The sequence below is a fragment of the Gavialis gangeticus genome, unplaced genomic scaffold (genome assembly GCF_001723915.1).
Source record: "Gavialis gangeticus isolate Ggan-Ray unplaced genomic scaffold, GavGan_comp1, whole genome shotgun sequence".
Lineage (NCBI taxonomy): Eukaryota > Metazoa > Chordata > Crocodylia > Gavialidae > Gavialis > Gavialis gangeticus.
Genome location: NW_017729001.1, coordinates 13,884,361 through 13,904,253, shown reverse-complemented (window position 1 = coordinate 13,904,253; position 19,893 = coordinate 13,884,361). Strand labels below are relative to the sequence as shown.

Genomic DNA, 19,893 nt, shown 5'->3' with positions numbered 1-19,893 from the left:
TAGCTAAGCCTTAGAAGAGCATAAGAGGAAGGAGGAATTATATGTAAGGACTTCACAGTCTGAGTTGCATTAGATTCCCTCATTTACTACACACAGCATCTACACAGAGATGTTTACTGAGCAGTAGACTAATTAGCTGTGCAGTAAGTGTCATGCATGTACATGTATGCCACTATTAGGCTGGAGTACACTAATTTACTTTGCAGCACATTAGTACTTGTAGATACTAGTACTATCCTTTTGTGAGTTAAAAAAACTCACTCCACATGTAGACACTGCCCTGGCTGGGGCATGAGGGTGCTTCAGTGCAGGGGCTGCCTGTTGGCTAGCCCTGCACTGAAGCACCCTCATGCCCCAGCCAGCCACTGTGCAGCACGTTGAGCTGGGTCAGAGCTGCCCCCTGGAGCCCCTTGTCTCGGCTGGGGAAAACAGTGGTTCCCAACAGAAATCTCTTTGGGGGAAGGGTGTTCCTCCCCCATTTCAATTCTGTGCATCTATTTCTGGCACCCTTATCACCATAATACAGTAGAGCCCAGACCGTTCCTACCTGGGTGATTCTGAACCTGAAATTTGCCAGGGGAAAGGAACCTGACCCTGTAATGTGTCTGGCTTCTGCATTTAAACACATTCCCTTTGCTGCCCTTACCCATATGGCTTTTTAAAGCCTCTGAACAAAGTAAAACGTCTTTACCTGCATTTTAAAAACAGTGGTGAAAATGGGCAAGTGTACATCCTGTGGTGGAACAGAGAAGAAATTTTTAGAGTACTGGCTCTTTGTACCACAATAAAATAGCTCATATTTCTTCTCAGAAACCATTTGAAATAAATGTGGAATCTTGACACTAATTCTGTTTTCTATGGAGTATGAGAAGGGGAAAGTAGTTTAAGACCTAGGAAGACAACAGTTATGTAATTCACACATGCAAAATGTCATTGATACTTTCCTGATGATATGGGGAGTGGGGGTCTGTGTAAAACTGTTTTCTTCATGGCTCCCTCCTGAGTGTCTCTTTATTCTTGTTAGTGTACTTGGATATTTATTGTACCAGGATGTTACCAGCTATGAAAATTGATAAACTTTCAGTGGTTTCAGTGAACTTCCAACTATGTCTGTGGTGACTTCAAGGTTTGACAAAATGTGATAGACCACTCTATTTTGCTCCTAGTCAGTCACCTGCATGATACAAGAAGAGATGTGGCTCCATAAACCATGATGAATATTATAGTTGGTGAGAACCTGCACACCTGCATTGTGCAAGTGACATAAGTTATTGTTATAGAAGTGCCAGAATTCTTGTCTCTACAGTGAAAACCAAATCTTTTTAAAGCAAGCAGTGCATCCTTCATGCATATTATACTTTCTGCTTCTTTCACCTTCCTGTTTATTTAATTTTGATCTTTCTGAAACTCCCTGCCCCGCCCAGTCAATAAAATGCACAGTGCAGATTTCAGCTTCTCTCAGGAAGCTGTGGAATGGCAAGGTTCGTCATGATACGGCTAAGATACTTTTTATGCTTTGTCTTTGTTTTGAAGACGGTCCTCTGCCCTCATTGGCATTAACAGAGGAAAGTCGCCATAGTTGTCTTCTGCTACTACCTCTATTTTCAGTTTTTGTTGGTTTAAAGGAGATCTGTCTGTACCTCCAGAGTCAATTAAATAGTCCTGCATCAGGTTACAATTGGAAGATGCAAGAATGAGAAACTTTTTAAAGTAAAGGTTAAACTTGTAGAAAAGTGAATAAAATTATTAAATCAATTCTAAGACAAGACAAGACTATATGCTGATGCACTTCTACCCCTGCACTGCAAGCAGATGTATTTCAAAAGATTGCCCTGTGATAAGAACTGATTATTGGATGCATTACCTAAAGCCTCAAGCAAAGATTTAATTATCACTCTCAAGTGAAGGGCCCACACTTTATCTGTTAGGAATTTGAGTCTTAGTTGTTAATAGTGCACAAGTTCTAGTCAAGACGGTGGCTGCCATATTTAAATATTTTCTGCTGTTACATGTTTTGGTCCACATGCATTTAAAACCATGCTTCTGTTCATGTCATTGCATGCCCACATTCTCGCAAGGTAGCCCTGACAGACTCTGACCACCAATAAAATGAATGGGTGTTACTGACTTTGGATTAATCAGCTGTCAGTTTGGCCCAGCATGTGGGTGCATTTTGAGTCCTGTCCTTGGGCTGCATGCCGATCCCCAACTGTGACTGTCCTTCCATCTGCCTTTTTCTTGTTTTCTCTCTCCCCTTGTTGTCTTTTCTTACATGTCTCCAAATCTTGTAATTCTGTTCTTTCCTTTCCTTATTTATTACTAATAATGCAGTTGGGGTTTTTTTAAGTCTCTGAATGCCTTTGACTGTAGTGCTAACATTTTCATCTGTTTAAGTGAAGAGACCTCATTTGAGCAGTTTCAGAATTTGGGGCATGGTATGAATGTTTAAATTTGGTCTGTTACAGTATTACATAACAGCAAATCATGGGTTTTTTTCTTCTACCTAACCATCAGAAATTGGTCACTAGAAGAGGTGGAATAAGCTCTGTCTGATATACTACTGCAATTATTGTGTAAATATATAGCTTTTTTTAATATGTTGGTGTTGAGATTTTAAGTCATATTCCTTAAATACTGAGTCTGATCCTTGAAATAGAGATGCTAGTAGTAGAGAAATATGTTTAAAAGATGCTTTGTCTAGTGTATAAATAGTGCTTCCCAGTAATGAATTTCAGATGTATTATTGATTCACTAGCCTAGATTCGCTTTGGGGTCTGACAGTGGAGTTCAGCTGCTTTTCACACCAGACCAACAGATCCACGGCCCTAGGATAACATGGAGCCCTTGGAATAAAACTCAGCTCTTCTTGATCCATTATATAGGCTCTACCCATGGGTTAATGAGACAGTTGAACAACTTGGCCTCCATCTAGTGAATTTGTTGCAACATAATATATGTTAATTAATGATGACCAGTTAGAATACAAAGGCTGTGTAATCTGTGACTTTGAAGGGGATTATAAGGATGATTTTCATTTTATTTGGTCTGTCTTTAAATTCCTTGATAGATTTAAATTACTCTTCTGCCTCTTGGGTGTATAATTAAATAGCCGTGCGTTGCATTCTTGATTTTGCTTTTTGGATGAGAGCCCAGCTCCTTATACTGATGTTTTACTTTTAATATTAAAAGGTGCAGAGGCAAGAGAACATCCAGACCAATGTTCTGAGCTGGATACTGACACTATTCAGCTGTGCTGCAGCAATCGACAATTGCTGATCTTGGGATAGGCATCTCTTGTTGTTTCACAAATATATTCTTCTCTCCTGTGCTTCTTGAATTTATTTTTCTCTTGTTCACATCATCACACAGTATTTTCTTTTAATAATTTGGAGATTTGAAGGACACAAGTTCCCAAACCACTAACAGTCTGTTCTCTTTGGTAAGTACAGACAGTCAAAAAGCCTGAGACTGAATCAATTCAGTCTTCACAGGTTAGTCTAAGCTGCGTACATTGAACTGATAAGCAAATGAACAGACATACACTTCTGATTCCAGAAATGCAGCAACCCGCCCAAGCCAGGGGGTAGTGGAGCACACCTCCCTGCTCAGTTGAAACAGACAGCTTGGGTCACGGCTAACCCACCTGCCCTGAGAGGGGGTGGTTACAGGGGAGGTGCAAAACATCCTGGGATATCGAGGGACTGTGAGCTAACTGATTTAAGTTAAATCAGCTTATTGAATTTGTCCCAGATCCCTTCCAGATTCAAGTTAAGGCTGATACTACATCCATCCAAGCTTATCTTAAACTGGTTTCGGACATCTTCAGAGTGGTTTATGTGCGCTGAACTTCTGTTGTATTACAGATTTGAACTGGTTTTTGATCACCTATACCAGTGTGTGTAATTTCTGTCCCTAAGTCCAGAGTTTGCCAGTAAGTCTTTTTAATTGACAGAGCTGCTTTCTTTTCATAGACATTTGGAACTTTTCTGAAATTCATGTTTGGTTTAAAAAAAAAAAAAGTTGAGCAGAAATAATTACACTGTGAGGGACTTTGCATGCACATGCATGTGTGTGTGTGCGAGTAGCTGCTAAATAAAACTAAATCTGAATATGAACAAATGCTCAAGGTGATAGTTTGCTAAATATACTGTAGAGTACAGCAAATTAATATGCACTTGTTCAGGGAAAGGTTGTATTATAATTAGCTTTTATGCTCATAAAGAGGGGTTATGTGCCTAGTCCACAAAATCATCATGCTGTCCATATTTTCCAATGCAAAAGTAGCATGTGAGATGACTGGAACACACTCTTCACTGTCTGTCTTGTTTTTTTTAATACAGTCCACAGGAGAAATGCCAACAACCCCGAAACATACAAAGGACAGCAAAGAGAGTTTCTTTCCAGCAACACTGCACGCCACTCCAGTGAACCCAGATGCTGTGACTTCTGAAAACTTACTGAGACTAAATGACTTGCATTCCAAACCGAAGCAAGCTTCCTCTTCCTCAGCATTATCATCAGTGCCACAACCACAGGAGCCAAATAAAGATGCTGAGCATCTCCGGAGCCAGAGTGTAGAGACTGCTCCCAGCATGTCTTACCTTGCACGCGGTAAGTCTGTTCTAAAGAAAATGTCTTGACTTTTTCTTGCCTTGTCTCTTGACCTTGCCTTTGTCTTGGACTGAGGCCACATAGTGAGTCAGTAGCAGAGTTCTGATTCCCAGCCCCGTTTTTGAATGTCTAGACCACACTCAAAAGAACACAAGCACAAACTTAAGTCCCAACTCAGTTCTGAAAGGGACGTACACATTTAACAGCATTTAAGTTGGTCTAATAAAAGATATCAGATTCACCCAAAGAACCTTGTCTGCTTATAAAAAGTCTGATATTTAATGGAAAAGGATTTCCAGCTCCCCGGTGACCTAAAATGCACTGCTTTTCTCAGACTGGTTGATATAAAGAAATAGGAACTGGTTTTTGTTTGTTTGTTTTTAAACAGCTTAAACATTTTAAATGTTAGAATTGGATTACTGGTCACATGTATAAAAGAGAACGTCAAAAGTATAAGATTGATATAGTTTGTTACCTGGATAGCTCTGCCACATGTTTTGTGTTTGGAGGTGTATAACATGGTAAAAAACTCCTTAACTGATAAGTTACTGATACGTATTTTGCTGCATGTTGGCATGTCTATGCCATGTTCTAGAGCAGTGGTTCTCACCCTTTTTAGACTAGAAGTACCCCTCAGACCTCTCCATAACTTTTGCAAATTAAATTGCAACCTATTTAAAAAATTAGTTTATTTATTACAGTGCTTACCTCCTTGCAGAAAGACCAGGCAGTGAGGGTGGAGGAGCAGGCAGGCAAGGAGTGCCTGAGCCTGCCTTTATCTGCTTATCTCCTTGCATTTGATCTCATGGCACCCTAGGGTGCCATGGCACTTTGGTTGAGAATCACTGTTTCAGAAAGAAGGTCTAAGGTATCTAGCTTCATAAAATACTATTTTTCATATCTTGCCACCTGCAAATGGTGCTCTTAGTTGAGATGACCCATGTTAACTATAAATATGGCAGTTGTGCTAAAAAAATAAATAAATAAATAAGGCTGAAGTTGCTGGTGTGTTAGTGCTGTTGACTGACTGAGCAGAGGTCGGGTAAGAAAATTTAAAGATGCGAAATGCGTATATAATTTCTTGGGTATTGTCTTGTATGCTTGGTGCTACACAGATGGTCAAGATTAAGGAGAGAATTTAATGAGCTTTCTCACTTTTTTTAATTTTTTTTTATTTTTCCCTTCCTGTTGGCCATCCGTGGCAAAACTGGTGGGCAAAGACACTGGGGACTACATGGGTAAAATGATGTAAAGGGGGGTGAAAAAGCCTGCATTACTTGAGCATATAATGCTTTTTTCAGAAATGATTTAAGTTCTATTGTGTATCAGAAAAAACAAGCTTTACTTGGCTAATGTTAAGAGTTCTAGCCAAACTACTCTTACGTTATAGTTGAGATGGATTCTTCTATGTCTAGGCACTGTAGAAAGCAGCAGTTGAGGATAGTGTAAAGGTAGTGCTGAGATATTAGAATCTTATTTATTAACAATGACTACAAATATTTGTAGGCAAGTTTCAAACTGTTTTGTCTAAGTAATATTGTACTGTAATTAATATCTTTGTTCAGTTTATGCATACATACCTACTGTACATGATTTCTTTCTTATGTAATCAGCCTTAGCAGCTAAATGCACATAATCTTCTGAATGCATCAGCAGCAAAGAGGAAACCAGGGAGAAATCAATTTTTCCAATAAGTTAATCTGTCGGAGTACAGGATGAAATTGAAATTTAACATCCGCCGCTAATACTCGCATTATAATCACCTTGCTTTCCTTCTTCACAGATCCATGGAGAGACCCTATGCATCCATGTGTGGTTGGGGGGGAGGTGTTAAAGTCAGATTTTTGTTGCCCATAAAGTTCAGGAATGGTATTACATAGTATTATGGAATGTCTTTGTAGGATTTTTCAATAGGCAATAATTTAGGTCTATACCCAAAGGAGGAAAAAAATTAAACCTCCATGTTTCACAGTTGCTATGCAGTCACTGAGCAGAGGTAGGAATGACAATACAGGTTAGAGCTCCTGTGTGCCATTGCTTTCCACATAAAACTCGTAAGCAGTTCTGACACACTTCCCTCTCCCCAACTTCCCAGGCCACCATGCAGTGACTGGAACATTTTTTTTTTAACCTTTTGATTCCCTGTACCTTTTAGGGGTTTCTTAAGCTTCTAATTGTTGTTTCTTCTTTCACTGCTTTTATATATCTTCTGGTTGTGGGAGGAGGGAGTTTCAGCTGCCAACATTTTATTCTCTGAAACTGCCTGTCTGAAGATCAAGAGGCTTTTTTCATAAAGCTCTCATTTTCAGTGCTGAGTGCATGTGTCATTTCTGGCTTTCTAGAGCTCAGACCTACCTGACAGGTCATTTCTCTAGCTGAGAGAGACACCAATTACATCAGTGTCCTTTTGCTGCTTTCTTCTTTCTCCTCCTCCCTTTTCACCCCACCCCCTTTTTTTTTTTTAATTTCTTTTTAAATCCAAGTTTTTATCCTCCCTCTCCCCTTTCCTCCATTAGTTCTTTTTGTATATAAACTCTCTCATGCCTTATTTTCCAAGTAATCTTTTTCAGTTTGTTCCTTTTTGCATTCCTTCTTAATTATCATTTTCCTTACCCCTTCCCTATTTGCTCATCTTAGAGGATTCACTGTCAAAGATAAACAGCTGTAATTCTCCATGACTTCAATGAGAGAAGGATTACAGAATGGTTTTCCAAGCAGTTCTGGTTCTCTGCCAGTCATTCCCTGTGTAAACATGTTAATGAGATTTTTGGATCTGGTGTACAACAACCAATATAGAAACTACAGCATGATGAAGTCCAACAACAAGGTGGTAATGGTGATAATTACAGTAGGGAAACTTCCTGCTTTTAAGCATAAATGCACTTGGGCTGCCAGCCTCTTTTAATTCAGTGTAAAATTGACCCTGGGGAACTGTAAAATAAGACAACTTGGATAACTCTCTCCAGCACTGTCACACCATTCCAGTAGCTGTACTGTTCTAATCTCTGAAAATCTGTGTGTGTGTGTGTGTGTGTGTGTGTGTGTTCCCCCTAAAATGCCCTCCCCACCCCTCATCTCAAAAAAAAATCTTTCTCCCTTTCCATTCCTTAATCTAGTGATGATTGCTACAGGGAGTGGGCAGGAAAACACTAGCCCCAGTCTGGGCTGGGAAGTGCAGGATAGCAAGAAAAGATTCTTCACCACTGGAATTACTTAAAGGTAAATGATGTTGCTTGAAACCAGTATTCCATTATATCAACACACAAAATGAGAGAGAAGGAAAGATCAGGGTCCTCTCCCACTAAATTAATGTCCATTTCAATGTCAGTGTAAAAAGCACCTTGCAAGTTGAAAAGTTACCTGGTAAAATCTGCTCTTTGCGAGGGTTTTTTGACGAGCCTTGTTCCCACTGCCCGCACCCGCACATTCTACCATGTGCAATAGAATCCACCACGTTCTGTTCTTATCTCTTACTTTGCATGGAAAATGCTCCAGTACATGGAAGGGAGTAGGAGCCCCCTGAGGAGACTAAAGCAGAATGCAAAGAGGACTTTGAGATTTAATTACCTGCTTCATCAGTTACATTACTTTCGTCTCTAATTTAGCTATTATTATTAAGGTGATGGTACTTTTGTGTTGTGAATGTTCCAAAATTTTCAGTCCATCACTTCCAGATGCAAGGAGTTGTTGCAGCTTGCCTTGGTCATTCCTTCTAAACATGATGACCCTTCTACTTGCATACAAAGCAAAAGCTTATTGGCTGTGACAACTGCTAAAACTAGAAAACTGTAAGTTGTTTCTTTCTGTATTGCAACAGGAATTTTATGTATATATTCTATTCTGATCTTGAGGGTTTGTCCTACCTAGAAACAGTGGAACAAGTTGAGAAACAAGTTCTGTGGCCGACTTGCTTAAATACATATCCAGTGAAGGTTCATGAAGGTTGCTTGGGTTGTGTGAGAATGTCAGAAAAGTGAGATATGGAGAAAAAACTGGTGCTAAGGTTGACTTGTCATAAGAGAGAGCTGGCAGGAGTAATGACCTCAGCAGCAGAAGCTTAGCGTAAAGGACACTTTAGAATGGCAGGTCTTGGACATGAATTAATACCATATATTAATATGACACGGCATTGCATCCCTGATGTGGGGAAGAAATATGCAACAGGGCATATGAGAACTGTCAGAGAAGTGTAATCGCCATGTAGAGAGCTACCATATGGACAATTGTTATTCCACCTCCAGAGTTGTCAAAGGGATTCTGTATCACCCCATTTTGTTCAGTTCATATTTCTATATTGCACTAAGGGGAGATTGTGAAACAAACATGGACTAAAATGGACACGCTAACTTAGAGGACACCTAATTCTATATCTCATGCATCATATTCTGTTAGCACTGACTTACAGTACTCCACGGCGTGGCTGAGTTGTTCAACTGATGCACAACCTGATAGCAGCTGAATCCTTGAAAGACTGACATATGATGCAGATGACAGAGTGGGAAGTACTTCAAAGAACTCACTAAGTCTATAATATCATGTTCCACTGAGGGCATTTGCCTTGCTGTATGCTATGCAGTACATTAACATGTTCACCATGACTCTTTACTGCTTCTAGTTCTCTGAATAGCCATGGTCGCACCTAGTTCCTTCTGCCCTCCAGATCTGATGATCGGTTACTGGGTTTTGAGTTAGGCACAATGATTTATATATTTACAACTTCTAAAACTCCCAAGTATACTTTTTTTTTTTTTTTTAAGGATCTAATTACCACAAAAAACATGTGGGTTGTTCAGAGTACAGCAATCTCTCTCTTCTGCTGGTTGTTGTAGATTCCAGGGTCAGATTTTATTGTCCTAGATGCAATTTAGCTCCAGTAGCAGTAAAACAGGTTGATTCTCTCTACTCCTTGTTGCAGTCACTTCCATGGGGGTTGGCTTTGGTATTCTCGCTTCTCGTATTCTCGCTTCCCTGGTCTCTTCCATTGTAATCAATGCCTATGAGAACTCTTACTGCTGAATGAATGTCAGCTGAGTTTTTTTCCCTGTTATGAAGGATTTCTTAATTGCCTCTTGCCATACACACTTGACAGCACTAGCTGATCACATCATCAAACATGTTCTTTCTTCTCCTGATCACCTGTTGGAAGTACACCAAGTTAAATTAGTGTTTCCCCTAATGCACAGTACAACCTCTTGATGTCCCCAGTATCCTTTGAGGGGATTTAGTCTGTGGCTAAGATTAGTTTAAAATACCTCCTCCTTTTCATTTGTAATCTATTGCCTATAAGTTTTATTTAACAGCTGTCTGGCAAAACTTACGTCATTCCCTTCTCTGATGTTTCATGCTTCCTTGACCAGAGGCCAATTAAGCACAGGAGAGGTTGTTAAAATGGCTGCTTTCATTGCTGAGAGTTGGAAAGAAAAGTTGCTCTTGTACTCCAATATAATCCAATTTTTCTCAAAGTTATTTGCACCTACTAAATTGGTCATTGTAACAGACAGAGACCACTATGAATTAGCAAACCACTTTAATTGGTTGTTGTTGTTTTAAATCCTGGGGACTGAATTACAATGCTTTTATTTTTCAAAAATACGTAAAATAAGAACTCAAAAAGTTTTAACAGACAAAATATATCTGTTATTCTGCTTATTCCCATGTAGCAGAGAGCAGATTTGGCCCCATGTCAGTCTCCATCAAAAAAGTAGGGACAGTGGCTGCCAGTACACATGTTTGCGTGGGGGGGTTAGTTAGAACAGTTCCCAGCCAGCTGCTCTAATTTAAAACAGCTCACTATCACATTCATTAAGCCCCTGCATTTCAAAATGGACAGGGGGCACTTTAACTAAACCTTAAGCTTTAGTTAAAGTGCTCTTGCAGCCATTTTGAAAAGTGGGGCGGGCTTAAGACGTGATGATGTGGCTACACTGGCGCGTTTTGATGAGAATGTGGAGCAGATCCAATTGATCCAATTGATCTGCTGTGACAGGTTCCAGTTGAAACATGTCAGAGCATGTCTATAGACACCCAGAAATACTTGCCTACCTTTCATGGTGAATTGATTAATGCTTCACATTTCTTTTGATTATTGCTTATGCAGAATAACGCTTCTATTTAAGTAACTAATTGAAATCACTGGGACAAATGGTATAAGTACTATCAAACAATTAAGAGTTGCAAAATTAAGTCATTGCTATTTCTAAAATATATTGAAGTGTTTCACAGCTTTTATGTTGTAGTATTATATTTCCTTTGACAATATGTCTAGTGTTTCTTTTTCTTTCGGATTGCCTGTTTAACAAATTGAAGCTGCTGGACACTTCAATTTCCCAATCTTCCCTTTTTTTTTCTGTTTTTTTTAAAGTACAGTGTTTTTTAGTTTCTTAGGTTTCTGTTAAGAATTTGGCTCGTCAGTCTTTCCTAGGATGAGATGCTTCTGCTCTTTAAGTCTTTAATCTGCCTTTGTGCATATTACCACATCTAGTTGCCACCTTCAGCAGCTGGAAGGCATGTGTTCAAGGTGCTAGTCATACTATCCTTTTTTTTCCCTATTCAGTTAGCATTTGTCGGTTTTTGTAAATGACTGAAGCTGTGTGTTTAATTCTGATTAACACATTTAATTAACATGATAATGCTGGTGTTTCAATACCTGACAGTGCAAGGAAATCAAGTGACATAATGCACAGCACAAACAAATCAAATGAGAGAGTACTCGGCACAAAGAGCATGGGTTTATTACTTACAGTTCCACTGTTTTTAAACTTTCTGCACATCAGTGAAATGGAGAGGGGGAAAAATCCATTTTTTTTCCATTGTATACATGAGAAATAGCAAAGTAACTTGTGATTTTGTAGAAAAATACTCACAGGAATTGTATAATCTATACGTGTACAATGTGTGGTGTATGTATCTAATGTATTCCCTGCATAAAGAGAGACGGTGAGAGAGAATATTAACTATGATGAAGTCATGAACTCAGGCGCCCGCTATAGGCATCTGCAAACACTGGTTACCCTGGCAACAAGTGGAAAGAGGTTGGAGAGGAAAGCTGGAGTAGTTGTTGCATTGAATTGTTTTCAGCTTGTTTCTTCCTCACTAAAGCAGGGAGATGTTGAAAGGTATGATGTGCCTCTTCTATTATGTATATTATGTTATGCATATTAGAGAGTTGTTGGGAAGGGGGGGAGCTAATTTTTTATATTCGGCTCCATTTTGCTCAAATAGAGATGAACTTTTCAGTGTAAATATTAACAGTTTTTTGCATTGCAAATCTATTTTCCTTTTGTGCTTAACGTCTGTGAGTTACACTTTAGGTTTTGAGTGCTAAATAAATCTTTAAAGTACCCTGTCCCATCTTCTGCCTGGAGACGAGCAGCTGGTGCATCTCATTAATGTCTTCAGAAACTGACTTTATTTTTCAGCAAGGTTTGTGATGCTAACATTTGAAACTGTATGAGACTGATACGAGTGCTATGCAATAGAGAAAGATGTGGCTGTCCAAGACTAAAAGATGAGCTTCTGACCACATTCAGAATGTGCTGTGCCTGTTTCCTTGTGCTGTTGGGCTGATACAGAATTTTGTGGCTCATGAGTTTAGTACAGTTTTTGCCTCCCTGGGGGAAGTTATTAACAGAACTAGGACATGATGTTCATCTAGACTGTAATTCCACAAACACGACATATCAGGATATTTCCTTCTGAAATCTACTTTAGACAAATAGTATAAAATTTAACTTTGTATGCATGTGTGGCTCTCTGTTTATCCTGTCTTGCTTTTTCTGTCTGTGTAAAGAAAAAAGATTTAAAGACTTAAGTACCTTTATATTAAATAAAATATCAGCTAGTACAAGGTCAGGTAGGGAAATTGATAGATAAATTTATGACTAACCCTGGATGTGCTGGGACCACAGGGTAACTTTATATTTAAGAGAAAATTTTAACCTTTTTTTCATAAACTGTTTTTGAACTGAAAAAAAACATGTGGATCTCAAATGACCATAGCATAAAAATTGCAGGCAGATTAAGAGTTTGAGCTAATCCGGGGCAGAATTCAATCACTACGCACTTAACGCCTCTGGGAGTAGAATTACTGATTGATTAACCTGACCATGCCTCTTCATTTTGATAGGCAGGGGCTTTCAGTACAATTTTACATTAACAAATACTGTTTCCAGAAGCATAGGAATAAAAATTCAGAAGTATGCGTTCTCACCTATTTTCCTTTAAAAGTGAAAGAAACTGATGCATCTAATTTTCATTCAAATAAAACTGCATTGTTCTATGAAATGGATCTGCAAGACTAATAAAATCAAAAGCAAAGAAAGCAGTGATGTGTGTGGATCTGCTGATTACTGAAGATAAAAACATAGCTGTACATCAAGCTTGCAGCATTAGGCTAGACTTTGATTGCTTAGAAGAACCAATCAGTGGGGTCACATGATATAACGTACTTAGAATCAAAACAGAGCAAATCAGTTCAAGCAGTGATACACCTTATAATCAAACCAAAAAAAATCAGTGTAAAATGTATACTTACTTTATCATTAAGCAATAATTCAAATCATAAGTCTTAATGTAAATGAATGGTAAACTTTAAATTGGTTACTGAAATATTTAAGCCCCTACTATGGCTCAGCAACCAACCACTTTCAAACTCTTCCTAGGCTGCAATTTAATATAGATTACAGGATTTACAGCTTGCTTGTTTAGAGGGAATCCAGTTAAGAAGTTTAGTAATTTTATATTTCTCTTTAACGTGTAGCATCATAATTGCATAGGGCTGGAAGGCACCCCAGGAGATCATCAAGTCCGATCCCTTGCCTAAAATAAGAAGATCCTTATCTAAGCCATTCAAGTCGAGCATCTTTCTAATATGCACTTAAACTTGTAATTATGGAAATTCCCCAACCTTTCTCTAGTAATCTGTTTGTTCCAGTGTGTAGCCACCATCATAGTTAGATGAGATTTTTAGGAAGAACTTTATGAATCTCCCTTGTTGCCTTTTAAGATCATTACTGCTTGTGTCCACTGTATATGCAGACAATATCGAATCATGGGTCTATATATAACAACTCTTTGTCTAAAAACTTTTATCGAATCCCCGCCCCGCCCCGCCACTTTAGTCTTCTCTTTTCCATGCTTAAATATTCCTAGCTCTTCCAACCTTTTCTTGTGTGTTGTTTTCTAGGCCTCCAAATCACTTTTCTTGTTTTCGCCCTGGACTCTCTCCAACTCTTTCCTCATATTCCTTGAAGTGCTTTGTCCAAGACTGGACACGAATCCATGTGAGGCCTTACAGTGTTGGACAAAAGGAAAAGAATGCTGGACCATTTGTTCCTTTTAATAGAGTTGTCAAGTTGTTCATCCATACTGTTTTCAAAATTCTGGTGGAAAAGCAGAAATCAGACAGTGAGATATTTGTATGACAAATCATCAGGTCTTGATTGTATCAGGTGCAGATGGAAAAATGTTTTTCATCATTTCAAGAGAAAAGTCATTTTTTTAGGTTGGGAGAAATTGTCATAAATATTCTTTTTTGGGAAGTTGGTCAGATAATCAAGATAACACTTGTAGTAAGCTTTATTATTAAATAGTGAATCGGAAAAAGATTACAACTGTTTCAGGCCTGTTTCAGCCTACACTTTCCAGAACATCTTTGGGATCATTAGGATTTTTTTTGTCAGTAAAAATTTGTATCTCAGGTACAATTTGCAGCTCTGTGTGGAAGACAACTGTTTATTAGAGCATTTAATAAAATATACTTCTAACGGAAAGTGAACTAAGAAAGAGTGTACAAACACAGCATGAAGATCTGAGTTGTAAACATTTAGACTCATATGTCAGAATGCAGAAATATCAGAATTTAAAAAATGCATTGGTAAACGTAGGTAGACTTGCCACTGAAGGCTGAACACACTTTTGTCTCAGAGTTAGTTACGCCAAACCAAATTTGCTGTTGTTTCTTGGTGCTCACTTTTAAAGACCATTTGTAATACAGTACATACCTATATAGACATTTCCCTGTTATTTGCCCATAATCCAAATGCTGATATCTTGGATCAGAACTGTAGTTCTGTACAGTACCAGTAAATTTATTCTGGTTTGGCATTGTGTGATGGTGCTTATGAAGACTATACCTGCTTCCACGCATCTGGAAGCTCATGGTCAATTGCATACGTTCAGACATTTATACTTGGCACATCCTTGTGACTTTACATCATTAATTAAAAAAAGAAGAGAAATAGATTTTGTGTTAGAATGTTGTATGCAATTTTATAAAATGCTTCAAGGAAACTGGAGTTTAGGTTGATGCCACCAGGCATTGAAATGCCTTTTAAATTGCCTGTTTTTTATTTCAGTTAGTTACATTTCAGTTTAAATGCATAGGTAGGTCAATGATGTAAATGCCCATCAGTTGTGAGAAATGCATAAAAGAAATGAGTTGCAAAATGGATCAAAATGTCTCTAATATGTGACTTAGTTTTTTTTTCCTTTTTGTTAATGAAGAGGAAGAAGAGCTAGAAGGGCTTGGATTTCAGCAGCAAGAGTCTCGACTTTGCCAACAAATGAAAATGGCTACAGTTGCTCCATCATCTGAACCTGCTTGCTGGCAAGCAGAATCCATGACCAGCACAAGTTCAGGACATGTCTGTACCCAGGGTAAGAATGGTTCATGATCCTCTAGAAGCTCAAAAAAAATCTATGTACGAGTTTCAGTGCTGAAACTGTTAGTTTAATGGGCAACACATTCATCTGTAGGCACTGTGCTCTAGTATATGATATTTTTTTCCCAGCCTTCTCTCTGCCTTTCAGTCAACTGTTCCAGAGTTTACAAGCATTCATGGCAATATCTCAGCTTCCTGGAGAAGTGCCTCGTAGTCCCTCAATAATAATTCTCTTTGGTATATGACTCACATACTAAATATCCATAGCAGCATAGCCAAACAAAAAAACACTGTAGTACCTGGGTCTTGCTCTGTGTAGTTTTTGCTCTTTAAAGATTTTTTTTTTTTAATTAAGAGTTTACTGAGGTCAACTAAGGTCTGCAGCATTCCTTCTTCAGAGCAGTTATTACACATAAGTGAGCGCTTAGGCCTTCCACTAATAGGGGATTCTTTCTTTGTCCCAGATATATTTGAAAACAAAATGAGTAACTTGTTAGCGTTTTTTTTTCCATGGGTCTACTCTTTAAGCATATTGCTGGAGTAACTGGCTGGTAAAAATGTTTTCAGTAAGCTTCAGAGAAGACACTTTTATATGGTAAACAAAAAGATCCTGAGTTTTAACAGTTAATGCCTTGAAAAAAAGAGGTTTGGAAGAAATGTAAAGCCTTGGTTGCAGGGCTTAAACCGATTGTTAGCTACTGTGGATTGGAGTAAGGTGTGTCATCTTGTTTTGTGTTTGTATGTTACTTAGTCCACAAGGCCCTTATACATAATTAGGGCTTCTAGGTGTTGCAACAGTAGAAATAAAGCTGAAGCCTACTGAGGACTTAGATTATCTTGCATCTACCTACTGCAGTATTTTTTACATGTTTCTGTGAAGTGGTTAGCCAACTTGGAAATATGGCAATATGCCTTAATAGGACCTGGCATGTGACCCAGAATGTCAGTTTTTGTGTTGCTCTCTTGTATTAAGAGCACATAGGTTTCAGCCCAGCCTCTTAGAAGTGTCTAAAACTGTAAGCGTTAAGCTTGAAGAGAAGATGGAAACATCCCTCTTTGTCATCGTCTTAGAAGGGCTGGCAGGGTGCAGCTACTTTATATAACTTGATTTTTTTGGCGTGGGAGCAGGGCGTTAGTTATGGTTCTATACAGTGGCAGCTAGAGATGACTTCTTGTACAGTTCAGTATTGCAGAATTATTATTTACTTGTATTGCAGTTGTGCTTAGTTCTAATTATGGATCAGGCCCTCATGGTGCTACATCCTGTTCAAACATAGAACAAAAATGCCATCCATTTCTTAAAGAGCTTACAATCTAAGTATAAGACAAGGAACAGCAGATAGACTGTCAGGCATGGGAGTACAGAGAGACAATGGAATAGAATGGGCAGCTTGATCAGCAGTGCTGGAAACCTGTTGGATATTTTTTGTAGGCATCAAGAAACAGTTTTAAGGAGGGATTTGAAGGAAGATAATAAGAGCTCCCTGTAAATATCTATCAACCTAGCTTAAGTGCAAGTGACAATGCGGAAGAAAGTTCAGAGTTTGTTAGATAGTTTAACCTGTGAATAATAGAGGTTGGTATTGTGGGTTGACTGAAAATGGGAGTCAGCACCTTGACAGTGAATAAGGTATAACCTGTTGGGTAGAGAGAAGATGTGAAGAAGCTGGAACATGAAGGAAAGTATATTATATTCTCTGTAATAGTGAAGGTGGAACCAGTAGACAATTACAAAGAAAGGTGACCAGGTCAAAACTATAGGCTAAGAAATTAACTGTTGCAGCAGCATTCCACAGGTATATCTGAGACAAGATTGCATTGTCAAATGACCTATTTGCCATAGAAAGTTGGAGCTGTTGACCTCCTGGAAGTGTCACTGCTTGCTTGCTCTCCTACCACTCTCCCCTTGTTACTTCTGTTTCTGAGCCTTGATAAGAAAATTGCTGTATTTAGCAAAAGGATCTTTTCAGCAAGCAGTATACCAAATTACTGTGGTTTCCTACCCTGTGGTATATATAAACTTGGATAATCCCTAAAATGTTATTCTTGATTCTTTTTCCCTCAGCCACCAGTTCCAAGCTGGAGCTCGGCTCCAGTTCACAGTCCTTGGGAAGCCAGCAGAACAAGGCAGACAGCACCCGAGTAAAAACCCGCATTCTGCCCAACATGCCAAAGCTTTTCATTCCTTCATCCATTACCAAATTTCCACCTGAGATTACTGTCACTCCACCAACTCCCACCCTCCTTTCTCCAAAGGGCAGCATCTCAGAAGAAACCAAACAAAAATTAAAGGTAATTTTAGAACTAAATCTTTAAAAATGTTGATGTTTAACTTAAGTTCTGCCTCCTTTAACAGAAAATTATGTTACTGGAACAATGACTTCAGACCTCGGCTCATGACAGGAGATACAATCCTAGCTTCCCTTACAAGAATTGCACAAAAAGTTTTTTGGGAGTGAGCATACAGCTGTCACAGTCCTGGTGCCTTGAGGAGTTTGTAGCTTTTGCAGGACTACTAAGATTCCTGGAAAGCAACAGAACAAAATAGTCACAGGGAGGAATAGAACATCTGTTCTAAGCCGTCTTGCTCTAGAGCAGGGCTTCCCTAAGTTTTTATGCCACAGCCCAGCAAACCGCGGCCCAGCAGTCATAGCCAACCGTGGCCAGAATTTCTGGCTGGAAAACAGGTAAGTATAACGCCATCCCCCAAGTGGTGGGGTGGGCCAAACCCTGCACTACCATGGGCCCTGCGGAAGGAGCCACAGCTGGCAGCCAGCCATACTGCAGACAGTTAGCCAACCCGCCATGGCCCAGGGATTGAGAACCCCAGCTGCAGAGTAATGAGTGCTGGCTATAGGGAAACTTAGTGAAAGGTATAATGGAACAAATTTGCATGAATGTTATACAAATAAGAGGACTTCTGAATGTTGAGGACCAGATAGTTGATTTTGAACCCTCTGATCAGTTTTTCCTAAATATTCAGCAATCTCTCTCTCTCTCTTTTTTTGTGGCGGGGGTGATCAGTCCGCTATTTTGTCTGCTCAGTCTGCAGCAAATGTAAAGAAGGAAAGCCTTTGTCAGCCAGCTTTGGAGATCTTAGAGACCTCAAGTCAAGAGTCTTCACTGGAGAGTGACACTGATGAAGATGATGACTATATGGACATATGAATGAATTGTGGTCATCGCCAACGCCAACCATATAAGCAGCCTTCTTGTTGCCAGCATTACTGCCATCTTACTGTTGGCATTACCTTCCATTTAATTTTCATCAGCATTGTATCCTTCACCTCCATTATCTTCATTGCCACCACCGCCTCCGGTATTGCCTTCAAAATCCTCACCATTCTTTTTATCATGGTGCTTGACAGAAAGAATGATTGATTTCCAGCCAGTAAGCTCATCTGGACCACATTGTCACCCTTAAACTCCAGAAAACAGCAGTGTTGTAAGCTGCAACTTGCCTCTCTGCTTCTACTTCTCCAAACCATGTGCTTGGGAGCCAACACAGTGGCTCCTCCACAGGGACTTGCACTTTTCTCTAGCTGTCTTCTAGCATTTTCCCCTTGTTAATTTTTCCTCCAGGGAATTTGAAGTCTGGTCTCTAGATGTATATCATGAGCTATCCACTGCTCAACATTTCTACCACTTCCAATTAAAGTGAGTGGATTGGGAGGAAGTTGCTGAGCCAGCAGAAGTTTATCGTGGCATCAAGAATTTTCTATGCCTTCTGGAGGAAAAGTGGATGAATGTTTCAGCTTTCTGGCCTGGTCACAGAACATCCAAACTTGGCTGTGACAGCTAACCAGGAAATCAGGTTTCTAGTGTGGGCAGTTTGGCCTCCATCTTGTGCTCATTTCACTCGTTAAGCCTGACAAAAGATAATTTACCAGATTGTTAGCTTGAACAGAAGATAAACTTTCCAGCAATGTCTTATGGCCTCTTCTCTAATGCCTTGGACAAGCATTTTGGGCAGAGAGTTAAATGACATTTTTATGGTGGTGTTGGGGGATGTTACGGATTTCAGTACCATTTCAGTAATGTCTGTTTTTTACAGAATGACACAAAAAGGTGTTTTTTATCTATCTGCAGAGGGATTGCCCACAGTTATTTATATGGGAAAATAATGGTAACAAACAGCAACTTTTTCTACTGAATGTTAACTTTGTAAAATAATGAATGCAAACATGCAAAAAAAGCTGCATATATAAAATGCATAGAGCTTGCTGTGTTGAATTTCTCTGTTTTTGGGGGGAGGTGTTTTTTGTCCAGTGCAAAGCTTTGAATAAACTTTTTTTTTAATAAAGTTGAAACATACTAACTGTTGCCTCTCTTAAGTGCTGGCTTGAAAGGGTTGCATGTCTCTCCGTCCTACTACTTCTAGAAAAGGCAATGAAGATGCAAGGCAAAAACAAACAAACCTTCATCTTGTTTCTAAAAGAATTAGCAGAAATCCAGGCTTGTTTTCTCATCTCCTCAAAAACTGAGTCATTTCAGACAGTGTTGTCAAACAGGCAGTCTCAGAGACCTCTGCTTTGCCAGCTGTCCTGAACTTCCTTCACGCCTTCTCTGTCAGTTAATCTTTGAACACCAGTGAGTAATATCAGGGAAAGTTCAGGATACC

At 39.1% G+C, this 19,893-nt stretch overlaps 1 protein-coding gene across 4 annotated transcripts in view; it reads left to right on the top strand.

The window, feature by feature from the left end:
* CABIN1 (calcineurin binding protein 1) overlaps window positions 1-19,606 on the top strand; it is a 280,731-nt gene extending 261,125 nt beyond the window's left edge. For all 4 annotated transcript variants that reach the window (XM_019506891.1, XM_019506890.1, XM_019506887.1 and 1 more), the window contains 4 exons: window positions 4,341-4,611; window positions 15,115-15,267; window positions 17,338-17,564; window positions 18,297-19,606. In XM_019506891.1, the coding sequence (XP_019362436.1) occupies window positions 4,341-4,611; window positions 15,115-15,267; window positions 17,338-17,564; window positions 18,297-18,440 (795 nt within the window). In that variant the 3' untranslated portion in view covers window positions 18,441-19,606. The remainder of the gene's footprint in view (window positions 1-4,340; window positions 4,612-15,114; window positions 15,268-17,337; window positions 17,565-18,296) is intronic.
* Window positions 19,607-19,893: the final 287 nt, after the last annotated feature.